This window comes from Vulpes lagopus, chromosome X (assembly GCF_018345385.1).
Source record: "Vulpes lagopus strain Blue_001 chromosome X, ASM1834538v1, whole genome shotgun sequence".
Classification (NCBI taxonomy): domain Eukaryota; kingdom Metazoa; phylum Chordata; class Mammalia; order Carnivora; family Canidae; genus Vulpes; species Vulpes lagopus.
Window position 1 is genome coordinate 116,245,030 of NC_054848.1, and position 13,829 is coordinate 116,258,858.

General features: G+C 43.2%; 1 protein-coding gene across 16 annotated transcripts in view; it reads left to right on the top strand.

Annotated features, from left to right (window-relative positions):
* The first annotated feature begins 5,131 nt into the window (after positions 1-5,131).
* Positions 5,132-13,829, top strand: part of FMR1 (FMRP translational regulator 1) — a 37,753-nt gene continuing 29,055 nt past the window's right edge. For 8 of the 16 annotated variants that reach the window (XM_041741162.1, XM_041741163.1, XM_041741167.1 and 5 more), the window contains exon 1: positions 5,134-5,461. In XM_041741162.1, the coding sequence (XP_041597096.1) occupies positions 5,411-5,461 (51 nt within the window). In that variant the 5' untranslated portion in view covers positions 5,134-5,410. Of the gene's footprint in view, positions 5,462-13,829 lie in introns of all 16 variants that reach the window. The other 8 variants (XM_041741165.1, XM_041741168.1, XM_041741170.1 and 5 more) reach the window with 3 other exon arrangements.

Consider the following 13,829-nt stretch of genomic DNA (forward strand, 5'->3'; position numbering starts at 1 on the left):
AATTTCTTACAAAGCCAAATACAGTCACCATACAATCCAGTTATTGCACTCCTAGATATTTACCCTAATGAGTTGAACACTTACGTCCACACAAACCTGCAAACGAATGTTTACAGCAGATTTTTTCATAATAGACAAAAACTAAAAGCAACCAAAATGTCCTCCAATTGGTGGATAAACAAACCATGTACATCAGATGATAGAATATTATTCCTCAATAAAAAGAAACATGCTATCAAGTCATGAAAAGACAGGAAGAATCTAAAATGAAGACAATATGAAAAGGCTCCATACTGTATGGAACCAACCATATGACATTCTGGAAAAGGCAAATCTATGGAGAAAGTAAAAAGATCAGTGGTTGCCAAAATCTAGTGGGTTCAGCTGATGTATGTAAGTGGAGTACAAGAGATTTTTAGGGGAGTGGGATTACTCTTTTTTATCTTTAAATTTAATTTAAATTCAATTTGCCAACATACAGTATAACGCTCGGTGCTCATCTCATCATGTACCCTCCTTAATTAATGCCCATCACCAGTTACCCTATCACCCCACCCCCCTCCCCTTCTGCAACCCTTTGTTTGTTTCCCAGTTAGGAGTCTCTCATTGTTTGTCTCCCTCTCTAATTTTTTCCCACTCAGTTTCCCCTTTCCGCTTATGATCCCCTTCCCTATTTATGCTGAGTGAAAGAAGTCAATCAGAATAATTCTATATACTATAATGGTGGATGCATTATGCATTTGTCAAAACCCATGCACTGCACAACAGAGTGAACCTCTAGGTAAGCTATGGACTTTAGTTAATAACTATGTATCAGGGATCCCTGGGTGGCACAGCGGTTTAGCGCCTGCCTTTGGCCCAGGGTGCGATCCTGGAGACCTGGGATCGATTCCCACATCGGGCTCCCGGTGCATGGAGCCTGCTTCTCCCTCTGCCTGTGTCTCTGCCTCTCTTTCTCTCTGTGTATCTCTGAGGAATAAATAAATAAAATCTTTAAAAAAAATAACTATGTATCAATACTGGCTCATCAATGACAACAAATGTAACAATATTATTAGATGTTCATAACAAAGGAAACGGGTGGGGGGAGTATCGGGGAACTGATATGGGAACTCTCTCCTATTGCTTCAATTTTCCTGTAAATCTAAAACTGTTCTAAAAGATAAGGAGTATTAATTTTTAAAAGTTTTTTAATATCTAGTTCAAAGGAGAGGTCAAATTGAGGAGAAATTGTGTGAGGGAGTGTCATGAAAGAAGTGAAGCTTTAGCTGGGTCCTAGAGGATACATAGGGTTTCTAGAATTAGAAAGGACAAAGGGCATTTCAGCTGGGATTGAGGCATGAAAAAGACTCAGAGGGCTCAAATTGCGAAGGAGCAGGAAATAACACAGAATAAATCAATGCAAAGACAACAGGCAGCAACTTAATGGAAGCTAGGGGCCAAGACAAGGCTAGAAGTGCTGAAGCATCAATTCCAGTATCAGATAAACATAGGCATGGGCGCGGACTCGATTTGAACTGGGTCCTCAACACATATTCACTCATATGTTCACTCAATAAATATTCATTCAATAAGCACCTGCTATGTTCCAAACACTGTGGTAGGCACTGGGGACAAGTGAATGAAAGAAACAAAGATCTCTGTTCTCAGTGAGCTTACGTTCTAGAGAGAAGAGACAGCCAGAACTTGCATGGTGTTTTCAAGAAACAGCAAACAAGCCAGTATGGCTGGAATAAAGGGGGAAGTAGAAGGTGAGATAGCTAACAGAGGTCAGAATAAATAAGCACTTTGGCTTTAACCCCGAGACGATCAGGGAACAACCGGAGGGGTTTTGAGTGGCAGAGTGCCTTGGCTGACACCTGAATAGGGTCACTGTGTCTTCTGTGTTCAGAATACACAAGACAGTAAGAGTGGCTGCCGGGAGACCAGCAAAGTTTTTGCTGTCATCCAGGTAAGAGAAGATGGGGGCTTGGAACATGGTCTTAGCAGTGCAAGTGGTGAAAAATAGATTGTAGACTCTGAAAGGATTTGCTCATGGGTTAGGTGTGTGGTGGAAACGGTAACAACGACTCAGTTTTAGGCCTGGAGGACTAACTTAAAGAGTTGCCAGTTACTAAGAGAGAGAACATATGGGAGGAGCAGGCTCACAAAGGGGACTGAGTTTGCATCTGGCTTCAGCTAAGCTTGTGTTGAAAGGGGGCTTTGCAAGAGCTAGAGATCAGAACAAGACTAAGAGCAGATACAGGAAGTGAAGCTAGGCAGGTATTCATTCATCAAACATTTCCTAAAATCAACCACCTTGTGCCAAGGATACAAAGAAAAATAAGACATCTTTCCTGCCTGGAAGCAACTCACAGTCCAATGAGGGAAACAGAAATATAAACAAGTGATTGTAGTACATTAAGCATCATAGGAGAGGTATCCAACATTTCCTGACTCCCTGCCATATGCCAAGCAGTGTGGTGACGAAGCAGGACGTGTGTACAAAGTTCTATGAGAGCACACACAAAAAAATTCGTAAAGACATTCACAAGGGTTTTCACCACAGTGTGACATCAGGGAGTTGGCAGTAGCCTAGAAGCCCATCACTAGGAAAATGTATCATCAGTAAAATCTATGGAATACTCAGCAGCGGTGAGAAGCCAAAAACTAGGTGTACACACAGCAACGTGGATATAACTCAAGAACACAGTATTGAGTGAAAACAGTGAGAAACACATTTCCAGTCCAATATCATCTCTTTAAATGTAAAGGCATACACAAAACACTGCAAGTCTTAAATTATCAAGGATCTAGATCAACACATCGCAGTTGGTATCTAGAGGAAGGATGAGAGTAGGTATTAAGACAATGAAAAATAATAACCACATAAAATAATAAAAATAAGAAGGGTTGGCAGTGACTGATGATGCTAATGTGCTAAGAATCGAGGAGCAAAGTTATTATTTTTTTTTTTGGTTGTTTTTGAGGAGCAAAGTTAACTCAACTCTCTGCACCTGAGGAAAAATAACTAGCTAATAGGAATCCATCCGAGGGGCACCTGAGTGGCTCAGCATCCAACTCCTGATTTTGGTTCAGGTCATGATCTCAGGGTCCTGGGATCGAGCCCTCAGTCAGGCTCTGCACTCAGTGTGCAGTCGGCTTGGGAGTCTCTCTCTCCCTCTCCCTCTGCCCCTCCCCTGGTCTCTATCTCTCTCTCTCTCTCTCTCAAATAAATCTTTTATTCATTCATTCATGAGAGACACACGGCGGGGGGGGGGGGGGGTGGACAGAGACACAGGCAGGCTCCATGCAGGAAGCCTGACGAACTGGATTCTGGTCTCTAAGATCAGGCCCTGGGCCGAAGGCAGTGCTAAACTGCTGAGCCACCCAGGCTCCCCTAAAATAAATCTTTCAAAAACGGAATCCATCTGATAACCCTAAGGAAAAGGGTAGTCCTGGGGAACCAGATGTGTGTGTAGAGACATGGAGGCATGAAGTGACTCCTAGATTCACGGAACAGCACCAGGTTTAGCAGGGCTTGTAGAAGTTTTGAAGAGCTGATAATGTCTGAAAGCCCTGGATGAACTGAACAACACCCTACATGTGGATGGTATAACCATTCGAGTCAATCTGTCCCCTTTAAGCACATTGGGGTTAAAGAGCAGGCTCCGCTCCCATCGAGCCCGTGGTGAGATTCTCTTTCAGTCACCCTGCAGTCTTCACAGCTTGTGACTACCCCAGAAACCCTATTCCAATGGTTCATTTTTGTGTACCGTGGCCTCAAGGAATGTGGCCTTTGATCCACTGCTTTAAAACTGGAGCCCCACCCCTACTGCTCTGGCTAGGAGTAGGGTGGGAAGGAAAGTGGAGGCCCAAGCATACCTCTAATTCTGGGGCACCTGCCTGGGGCGGTTCACCCAACCTCCACCAGCTCTCTCTGGTCACATTCCAGCTGGAGTCACTTCCCAGTTCTGACCACCCCTGTCCCACCCAGACTGGGTCCTGGCCACTATCATAGGTGTATCTAATTCTTCACAGCCCTTATCGCAGTTGCAACTCCACATTTACTTTTCTGATAATTTATGTCCATCAATGCCTCTACGTTCGTAGGTGAAATGCTGGCAACTTTTCTCTTTTTATTCCTCGCTAGCACTTAGCACAGTGCCTGGCATATAGTAGAGGCTCAATAAACTCCTCCGTAGGATACAGGCCGGTCAACGTGGATGCAAGCTCGGTGCAGAAACAGGAATAAGAAAGAGCTGAGGTTTGTTGTACTGTTGGGGGGGGGTGTAAAGAGGGAGAGCAGCACCGAAAACAGGCGCACTGGCCCCTGCAGAGAGGTCACCTGACTGCTGTCCACATGCGCACACTCCACCCTCTTATACAGGGTGGGCATACAGTAGGGGCCAAATAGTAGGAAAATAAATTGCAAAGAAATTTAACGAGTGTTTTAAGACATTTTTTTTTAAAGTCAAGTATGGAACTGAACCGAGGGAAGGGAAGTACCCGGGTCAGTGCTGGGTGTGAGGGCGGACTGACATTTCTGGAGGTCCTGACGCAGTCCGCTGCCCTCAGGGGGCCCCGGATGTAGCCACAGGACAGCCCCAAAGGTCTTGCGTTGGGAGCGGCGTGACCCCCACCTGCTGCCTCTAAGGGTCACACAAGGCTGGGTCACCGTGGAGGCCACTGTTACTAGTTCAAAGTCGTCTTCAGTGTGACTCTTCACCTTTAGTCTTGTCCCCTCCTGCACCGCCAGCTCAATGAGCCTCTGCCCCAGTTAAACGAACCCTCCAACCCAAGGCAGCCCGCACTCGGATAAGTGCATACACGTGACGCTGCGGAGCACCGTTCCCACGCCTCTGCTTGACCTTCCACAGGAACAGGCGCTCTGGCCCTCGCCGGGCGACGCCAAGCGACGCCAAGCGCCGCCGCCTCGGCCAGCGGCGCAACCTGTCACCGCCCTTCCCGCCTTCCCGCCCTCCGCCGAGCCCGCGCACGCCGAGCCCGCGCGCCTTACGTTGGGCCCGGCCCCCAGCCGGTGCCCCAGCAGCACGCATGCGCGCGCTCCTGGGCCCGCGGGGAGAAAGAGGGCGGGACCGTGGGGCCAAGCCCGCGGGGGGAGGGGCGGTGTCGGTCACGTGACGCGGTTTCACTGTTTACACGCGGAGCGGTCGGAGCTTTCGGCCTCAGTCAGGCGCTCGGCACCGTTTCGGTTTCACTTCCGGTGAGGGGCCGCCTCCGAGCGGGCGGTGAGCCGACGGCGAGCGCGGGTGGCGGCGGTGACGGCGGCGCCGCTGCCGGGGGGCGTGCGAGAGCGCGGCGGCGGCAGCGGCGGCGGCGGCGGCGGCGGCGGCGGCGGCTGGGCCTCCTGCGCCCGCAGCCCACCTCTCGGGGGCGGGCTCCCGGCGCGAGCAGGGCTTTCGAGAAGATGGAGGAGCTGGTGGTGGAAGTGCGGGGCTCCAATGGCGCTTTCTACAAGGTACTTGGCTCCAGGGCAGGCCCCATCTTCGCCCTCCTTTCCCTCCCTTTTCTTCTCGGCCTCGGCGGGAGCCAGGCCTGGGGCCCTCTTCCCGAGCGCCGCTCCCGGGGGCCGGGGAGCACTCGTTGGGATGGTGTTTGGGAGAGGAGGACTGGACTTGGGGCCTGTAGGAAGCCCCTCGAGCCCCGCTGCCTCTCCTGCGAGAGGCCCCGGTGCCTGTGGGAATGAGAGCGGGCGAGGAGACGAAGGTGTCCTCTCGGGAGCAGACGGAGAGCCGGGGATGGCCAAGGGCCGGCAGCAGGTACAGGATCCTGGCGGGAAGGGCCGGTATCCGCGCGAACTGCCGGCGACGGCTTATTTCCCTTTCCTAAATATCCTCTCCCAGTGGGATCCGGGCCTGACGTGTGGGTAGTTGCTGAGTAGCGGGGGGCGCTTCCGTCGAGCCGCCTCCTGCCTTGCCAAGAGCTTTTGAGATCTCCTTTGGCTTCTCTTTTCCGGTCCAGCATTGGGACTTCGGAGAGCTCCACTGTTCAGGGCAAGGGGTGTGGAGAAAGAGTAGTAAGAAGCTGTAGTCCGCACCGACTCACAATGGCAACTGATTTTTGGTGGCCTCTCTTTGTGGATTTCAGAAGAGATTTTAGATCCAAAAGTTTCAGGAAGACCCTGACATAACCGAGTAATGCATTAGAGAAGTTCGTTATCTTAAATATTCGCGTTCCCTCTCCCTTGTTGTAAATGCGGCCAAATCCAGGAATTCAGATGCTTCAGCATCTAAAAGCATTATAGCAACTCTGCTGCTTAAGGAAAAAAAAAAATTTAACCCTCCAAAGGCCTTGAATGTCTGCCACGAAACTTCAGGCAATTAACTGAGAGTGCATTATTACTAGAGAATTTTAAATCGTGAGTAGAGATAATTGTGTTGTGCTCCAAGTACTTGACTGTCTTCTCTGAATGTGTAATGTTGCAGTCGACGGTATTCAGGTTTTAAATAGACATGCATAGTATTACTGTGGATTTTTCTTTTTTACGTTACACCACTGCAGATCAACTAATAGCTTAGATTTTCAAAAGGAGGTTTAGAAATACGTTGATGTATCGGTTCTGCATCTCTTGATACATACTTAGTCTAGATCTCATAATTTATAGACTCTTGTTTTCTCTTGAATGTTCCTCTATAACTTCTGTAGGTAATATCCCACCTTAGTACAGTATTTTGGCAGTAAAAGGTACATATGGAAAGAAGCATGGAAATTAGTTATTGTTGTCCAACACAATTCTTAAATTTATTATAGCATAACTTACATGTTTCATATGAGACCCGTTTGCAATGGGAAAACTAACAATTGACTTCATGTTTACCAGTTCTGTGGAGGTATTTGGAGATCAGCATATTTCATAAGTGGGTAAACTATGTAAACTGTTCATACTTTGAGCCAAAAGATAAAACCTGTAGCTGTAAAAGGAAGAAACCCAGCGTTTATGTTAACATTCTCACCAATATAAAATTGTCTCAGTTGACTCTGCAGTCAAAATTTTGGTTGTATTTATTTCGGTGATCCATAGTGATTCCTGCTAGTTAGTGTAGAATCATCTGGTTCCTAGATTGGTACTTTTGCTCACCAGATTTGTGGTACTAACTGTAATAAATATAAGTAGCGATTAATGATTGAGCAGTATTCTAATAGGCCTGTAATATTTGGTAAGATTGGACACCACTGTTAACGTCTTCCAGTGGAGTTTGCCTGCTACAGGAGGGGCTACTAAGTAGCACATCGGGGTGTTGAAGGACATATTGTTCTCTTCCAGCAGCAACCAATGATTTGCTCTGGTGATTTTGTCTGCAAGGTGATTGGAATATAATAAGAATCCTCTATCTTTCCTATTAATCCCCCATTTTAATTGTCTTTAACAAATTTGCTTAATTTGAAGATGAATAACAAAAATGGATTGTCCCTTAGTTCCTTGAGAAATGTGAAACTTGGTCAAATATGCGTAGAGAAATTGCTATTACATTTACTTAAAGTTTATTTTTCAGAAAACTTCGAATGGTCTGTATTGGTAGAAAAAGGTTCAAGTTTTTATAGGACTCATTGTTGTGAGTTACAAAAGTAAAGCAAAAAGTAAACCGAGTTGCTTATCCAGTGAGATGGGCAAAAAATATGGGAAATAAAGACCAATAAAAAATGAACTACTGTGGAGAAATGTTACATTCATGAAAAAATAGGGACCTGTTCATCAAATTGATAGAAAAGCCTTTAAAAAACTGAACAACTCAGATGACTTCAGTATTAGTGAATTGGACTTTGATTTGCCTAACAGAACCACCATATTGCAAGGAATGATTCCCCATCTTCTGAGCACATGGTCCAAGTTTACAGTATAAACTGGATAAAGTATACTTGGACATATGTGGATTCTTTCTTTGCAAAATAAAGCTCAGGATTCAGAATTAACAGAACCATGAAACCTAAACCCTAAGATTGGACAGCTCATTTCTATTTTTCCTTCTGTTTATTCTTAAACACTTGAAAGTTAGATTTAGTAGTTGTCAGAGCCACTACTTTTGTGCTTAGGTATTACTTTGACTTAGAAAGTTAGTCTGTACACCTTAAACGCTTATGTTATTTAAGACATGAAGTCCCTTGGATAAACCTCACAAAATCTTTACGAAGTGTTTCCTAAATGCATAATGTTGAAATAAGGTCTTTATTCTAGGGACATCTACCTAAAATAGTATAGTGTTTTGCGGGGTTTTTTTTATGTTGGGGGTTTCTTTGGAGGGGGGACTTTAATTTTGGTGTACTGAGAATGAAAATGAATTTAACTCCATTTTATGTATAGAATGTATGTCATTCTGATATGAATATACTAGTATATCCTGATCCTTAGGTTTTGGGTACCAGTATGAAAATTGCTGAAGATGCATAAATCATGTGTTGGAAACATAAGGTTTAACACCTTTTTGTTTTCTGAAAATATAGTGACTGATATCTGATTCGTTATTGTAATATGGTGTGAGAAAGCTAAATTGTATTATTTTTAGATTTTCATCTAATATATCTTATGTTTTTAAGTTTGATATCAGGATAGCTTTCACATGGTGAGTAATATTATGGAACTAGCAGCTACCTATGACAAAATGTACAGTCAGGAGGAAATATTTTTAAGACATTAGTGGCCTAGCATGTCACGTTAGTTACCTAGCCTGCTAGAAATCAGTGTTTTACCACAAATAAACTTGCGTAAGGCATTATTCGTGTTTTCTCTGAAGTCTCTAGATCTAACTTTGCATACAGATGTTATTATGTACGTCAAGGAAGTGAATTATTCAGGTCAACCACATCTTTTTTTCTTCCCCAAGTCTAACTTTTTAATGTTTGGTGTCTTTGTGGAAGCATTATTTTTCCCCCATTGAACTGTGCATTTTCCAACTTCATGGTCACACATTCTGAAAAACCTCCAAATTATTAATTAAATGCAAAATTTAGTGATACAATAATTGAGTTTCTGATTCCTGTCCACTGTGGGAAGGTGCACCTGAGATGACTGCAGTCATGATCACAATAACTGAGAGCTTTCTAGGTGCCAGGCACTATTCTAGACATCTCTAAATAATTTACTTAATCCTCTACCACAATCCCGAGGTCCTGTTGTTATTTCCACTTCATAGATGAAGATGGAAATGTACAGAGAGATTAGGTAAGTGGCTTACTACTAAGCAGCAGAGCTAGTAAGGGTCCTCCGATCTGGAATTTGAGATCAGATAGATTGACTTCCTGAAATGATGAAATTTAGCTTGAGAAAATGAACTGCATTTGATTTCCTGCCTATTTTCTTATTTCATTATAATCCTTGATTATATTTTGTTGCTGTAACACCTCCTTAGCATTCTTTACAGTTGGAAGGTGATGCTGCCACTTTTTAGTATTGATGCAAAGATGTCATGACCTACTCAGCTTACCTATCTGCTTCCTCTTTTATTAACTCTCACAACTTGATGTATTATACTGTATTTCATCATATGAATGCCTACTAAGGAAAGAGAAAGTTGACAATCTCTGACCTTGCTATAAAATCTGCTTTTGTTATGTTGGAAACACATGAGAACTGAAGTATTAAAAAGTTAGAATACACACACACAGGAAAGTTCATACTATTCTCTCTCCCTCCCTGTGTGTTGTCTTGGGGTCAGGATGAATCAGAAAGAATGCATTTTTCTCAGAATTTGTGTTAAGTGCCCAAGTAAAGTCAAGTATTCCTGGACCTGTGCTGTGTGGTTTGAAAGGTTGTTGATGCTGTTAATTGTGCTTTTCCCTCTCCATTATTCATTCCTTTATGTTGTTAGTGCCTACAAACAAAGGTGGCAAAGTGGTAACTAATTTTATATGGGAAGCCTTGGGTTTGAATTATATATCCCTATCCTCTGGTCCTATCCCTGGCGTTTTCTTTAAGAGGGACATTTTGCACTGCTCTGCATTTTTTTCTAATGAGAGTTGTCATTACACTACATGTGTTGTCTTTAGTGATAATGTAGTAGTTGTAGTCAGTGGTGGTCAGGGGCTTATATTGAAATTTTGTCTGTACAAGTGCTCTTGTGACCAGTGACTCATTCATGAGTTTACTAAGTTAAGGGGTATGAGATTGATGGTGAGGGTTAAGAGTTCACCCAAATAAGGATGGACTTTTTAGTTTCATCAATCCTCATAATGTAATGTTTGAATTGGATAACTCTAGTCATTGCACACTTTGGTAAGTATGATTTTGTGATTGCTTCTTTGATCTATTTGCCAATAAGTTGGGGATCACATAATGACTTTTTGATTTCTTTATTCTCATGAGGAGCCTATATCTTTCTGCACTTTAGCACCTTTCTCAAACCCCAAAGATTTTTGTTACGTTTTTGTCTTCTCTGAGTCTGTAAACAACCTTCTAGTATTTCTTCGAGGAAATAGCCTTTTCTTTTTGTATCCCAATTTTTAAGTCTTTTTTTGTGTGTGTGCTTTAAGACGTAGCTTTCTCAACTGCAATAGTATTTATGGTTCTGCATCTTTTATAAAATATGCCCCTCTCTGCTTTACCTCCAATTTATTTAGTGCCAACTATGTGACATGCGGGCATTGTAGTAGACAATAGACATGTTTGATTTCATTACAGCACCCTTAGAAAGCAGGTCCAGTTCCCCTGTATCCTTTTGTACTTGCATTTGAGGAATCTGAGGCAGGGAGACCACTTGGAGAGTCGAGTCTCACAGCTTATCTTGTAGAACCAAAATTTTGAACCCAGGTCTCATTACCGACTCCTGTAAGATCCCTAGCTCTCATTCAGAACAGTGCAGCTCCTTTTGTGCATTCTATTCAAACTCATTCTGTTTGCCTTCTTTGGTAACCTCTCAGGAATCCCCTGAACCTGTCTTCTCCCCAAATACCAACTTTGCTTGGGATCAGAACAAAATGTAGTTTTCCTGATGGTGGCAGGTGGGGTGATGGTGCTCTGGCGATACCCAGGGAACAAGGGGAAGAGTATTGGAGTAAGGGAGGGGTGGCTAAAAGAACAGCTGTTGGAGAAAGTGTGATGAGCAGCAGGAGGATGGGACCTTTGTTGGAAGTGGGTGACAGTTTAGTAAAAAGGCGTTAGAGGTGTTTGTCCTTGGTGTGAGTGCAGGAGAGATGTAACCAATAGTTTGTTTTAGTCAGTGTATTACAGTAGCAAGGAGAAGGTATTACTTAACCTTCTGTATTTACTTAATATACAAAGTGACTAAAAATGACTGATTTTGGAACAATTGTGCAAACATCCACATATAGATAAGCCTCATTAACTTGAAGGCCATGAGCTAGTAGGCCGTATGATTATTCAAACTGTTTCTGACACTCTACATCCGGAATTGCTTTCCGAAGCCTTTGGTTGTTAATAGTCACAACAGTTGCAGACCTTCCTCCTTTGAGGGAATGTTTGATATTAGGAACTAGGCAAATGTGATGAATGAGTATGATTAAACTATGCAATAACTTTGTGACAGAAAAATGCAGCTATAAAGTAATAAGACTTTTAGAATGCTTTTAAGGTGGGTTTGAAATCAGTCCCCCATGTTTGGAAAATTTTTAATACTATTATTATTTTTTAGAGAGGGAAGTAGGGGGGAGGGAAGGAGAATCCTAAGGATGCTCTATGCCCAGTGCAGAGCCTGAGGTGGGGCTCGATCCCACAACCTGAGATGAACCGAGCTGAAACCAAGAGTTGGACACTTAACCGACTTGAGCCACCCAGGCGCCCCTGTAAATGTTTTAGATCAGTGCCATACAATGGAATTTTCTGCAGTATTGGAAATGGTCTCTACCTATGCTATTCACTACAGTAGGCACTCTAAGCCCTATGTGGCAATAATTGAGCACTTGAAATGTGGCAAGTATAACCGGGAGACTGCTTTTTCATTTTATTTAATTGTAATTAATTTAAATTTAATCACATATGGCCAATGGCTGCTATAGTGGAATAGATAGAATAGTTTTAGACAAGGTCAGTGGTAGTGGAAAGATGCCTGATTAAGTGAGAACAGTTCCTCACTTAGCTGTAACAAGGTTCCCTTAACTGACTAAAGGACTTAACATTTTCAGCATAATATACAATAAGGAACTTACGTTAATTACTGCCAAGACATGCAAACATAAACCTTCAGACAAGAATGAAAACAGAAGCAATGGCCTTTCATGGTACATAAGGGATCACTCCTAATAGGAGTCTTGATTTTAGCCCATGGTGGACTCCCTTCCCCTAAAAGCAGATTGTTAATTCGGTATTAGCTATCAGGTAAAGAGAAGGGAGAAATGGGGCTGGGGGGGGGGGTCTGTTATTCCTATTCTTCATAATTTGGGGAGCTTACTTTTTAAAATTAAGATTAACCAAGAACTAACCAGAGCTAGAACTATAAACAAGCAAGTGATCCAATGAAAATGTCTTGGTAAACATCTTCAGAGACTTGAAGTTTGAGCAGAGTCTGCTTCTCTTTCTCCCTCTGCAGCTCTTCCTCTACATGCGCTTGCGCGCTCTCTCTCTCTCTCTCTCTCATGCTCCCTCAAATAGATTTATTTGAAAATTCAAAAATTTATTTGAAAGTCCCATCTTTTTGGCATCTAAGAAAAACAAAAATGTAACAAAGTGCCCTGGTGGGGACATGCTGATGTCATCTCAAATAATGCCTGAAAAACATGTCTGAGAATGAATTAAGGAAAGGAAAAAATGCCCTCCAGATAATGGAAAACCAGCCTCCCTCATAGAATCTAAACACTGATTTTTAAGTTGTCCTTATTGTATGTGCCACTAAGAGAGAACATTAAACTATGACCTATAGTAACTATTAAAAAAAAAAAGACTTGAAGTTGATTTTTGTATGTGGTCTGACGTAAGGGTCAAAAATTTATTCTTTTGCACGTGGATATGCAGTTGTCCCGGCACCATTTGTTAAAAATACTGTTCTTTTTCCCCATCGAATTGTGTGGGCTTCCTTGCCCACAAAGGATTTATTTCTACCATACCCTAAACTGTGTGTCCAGGTCAGAGCTTTTGTTCCTACCCCTCCCCCTTAGGCCTGGCCGACCTCTCCTATCCTCCACTCCCTTTTGTGTGGCTAATTCTTTCTCAGCCTTCAAAGTTTCATAAGGAAACTCACCTTCTTCAATTTGTCTTCCCTGATGAACATAACACCACGGTATGCTTTTCCTCAAAGGGTAGGATAGGAACCCCTTAGGCAGTGATCCATTTGATAACTACTCACGGAGTTCTTAGTAGGCACTCTGAAGCCCAACTAAATATTAAGACCTTAGAAAACTTACTCTTAATGGGGAAATAATAATAATATGGTGGGGTAAGTTTATGGTAGGGATAAGCATGGGATATGCTATAAGAATGCAAAGGACGGAATTTAATCTAATCTGGGTTTTCCCCTAGGTGGTGACATCTGAACTGAAACCTAAGAGACTAATAGGATGTAGCTAGATGAAAAGAGGGGAAGGACAATGAGAAAGAAGGAACAGCATTTAGGGAGAGAGGCCCAGTAGTTTAGCACTTTGCTGGATCATAGCCTCCAGGGATGTGAAAGATGAAACTTGGAGAGGTGAGGGGTGGGGCCAGGTCTTGAAGGGCCTTTTACAGCCAGAAAAGGAGTTTGGCCATAATCCCACAGGCAGGGAGAAACCAAGGAAGGAGAGAAACGTGTACAGAACACTTTTGAGTAAGAAGCTTAAATCTCTCAAGCCATTTTAAAATGAATTAAGAGATAAAGCCCCTTGGGTTTCTTTATGCTTTACCCTACTCCTCTAATTGTCAAAACAAAAGCAAAACCTCCTTTCCTGCACCTATTAAAAACTTAATT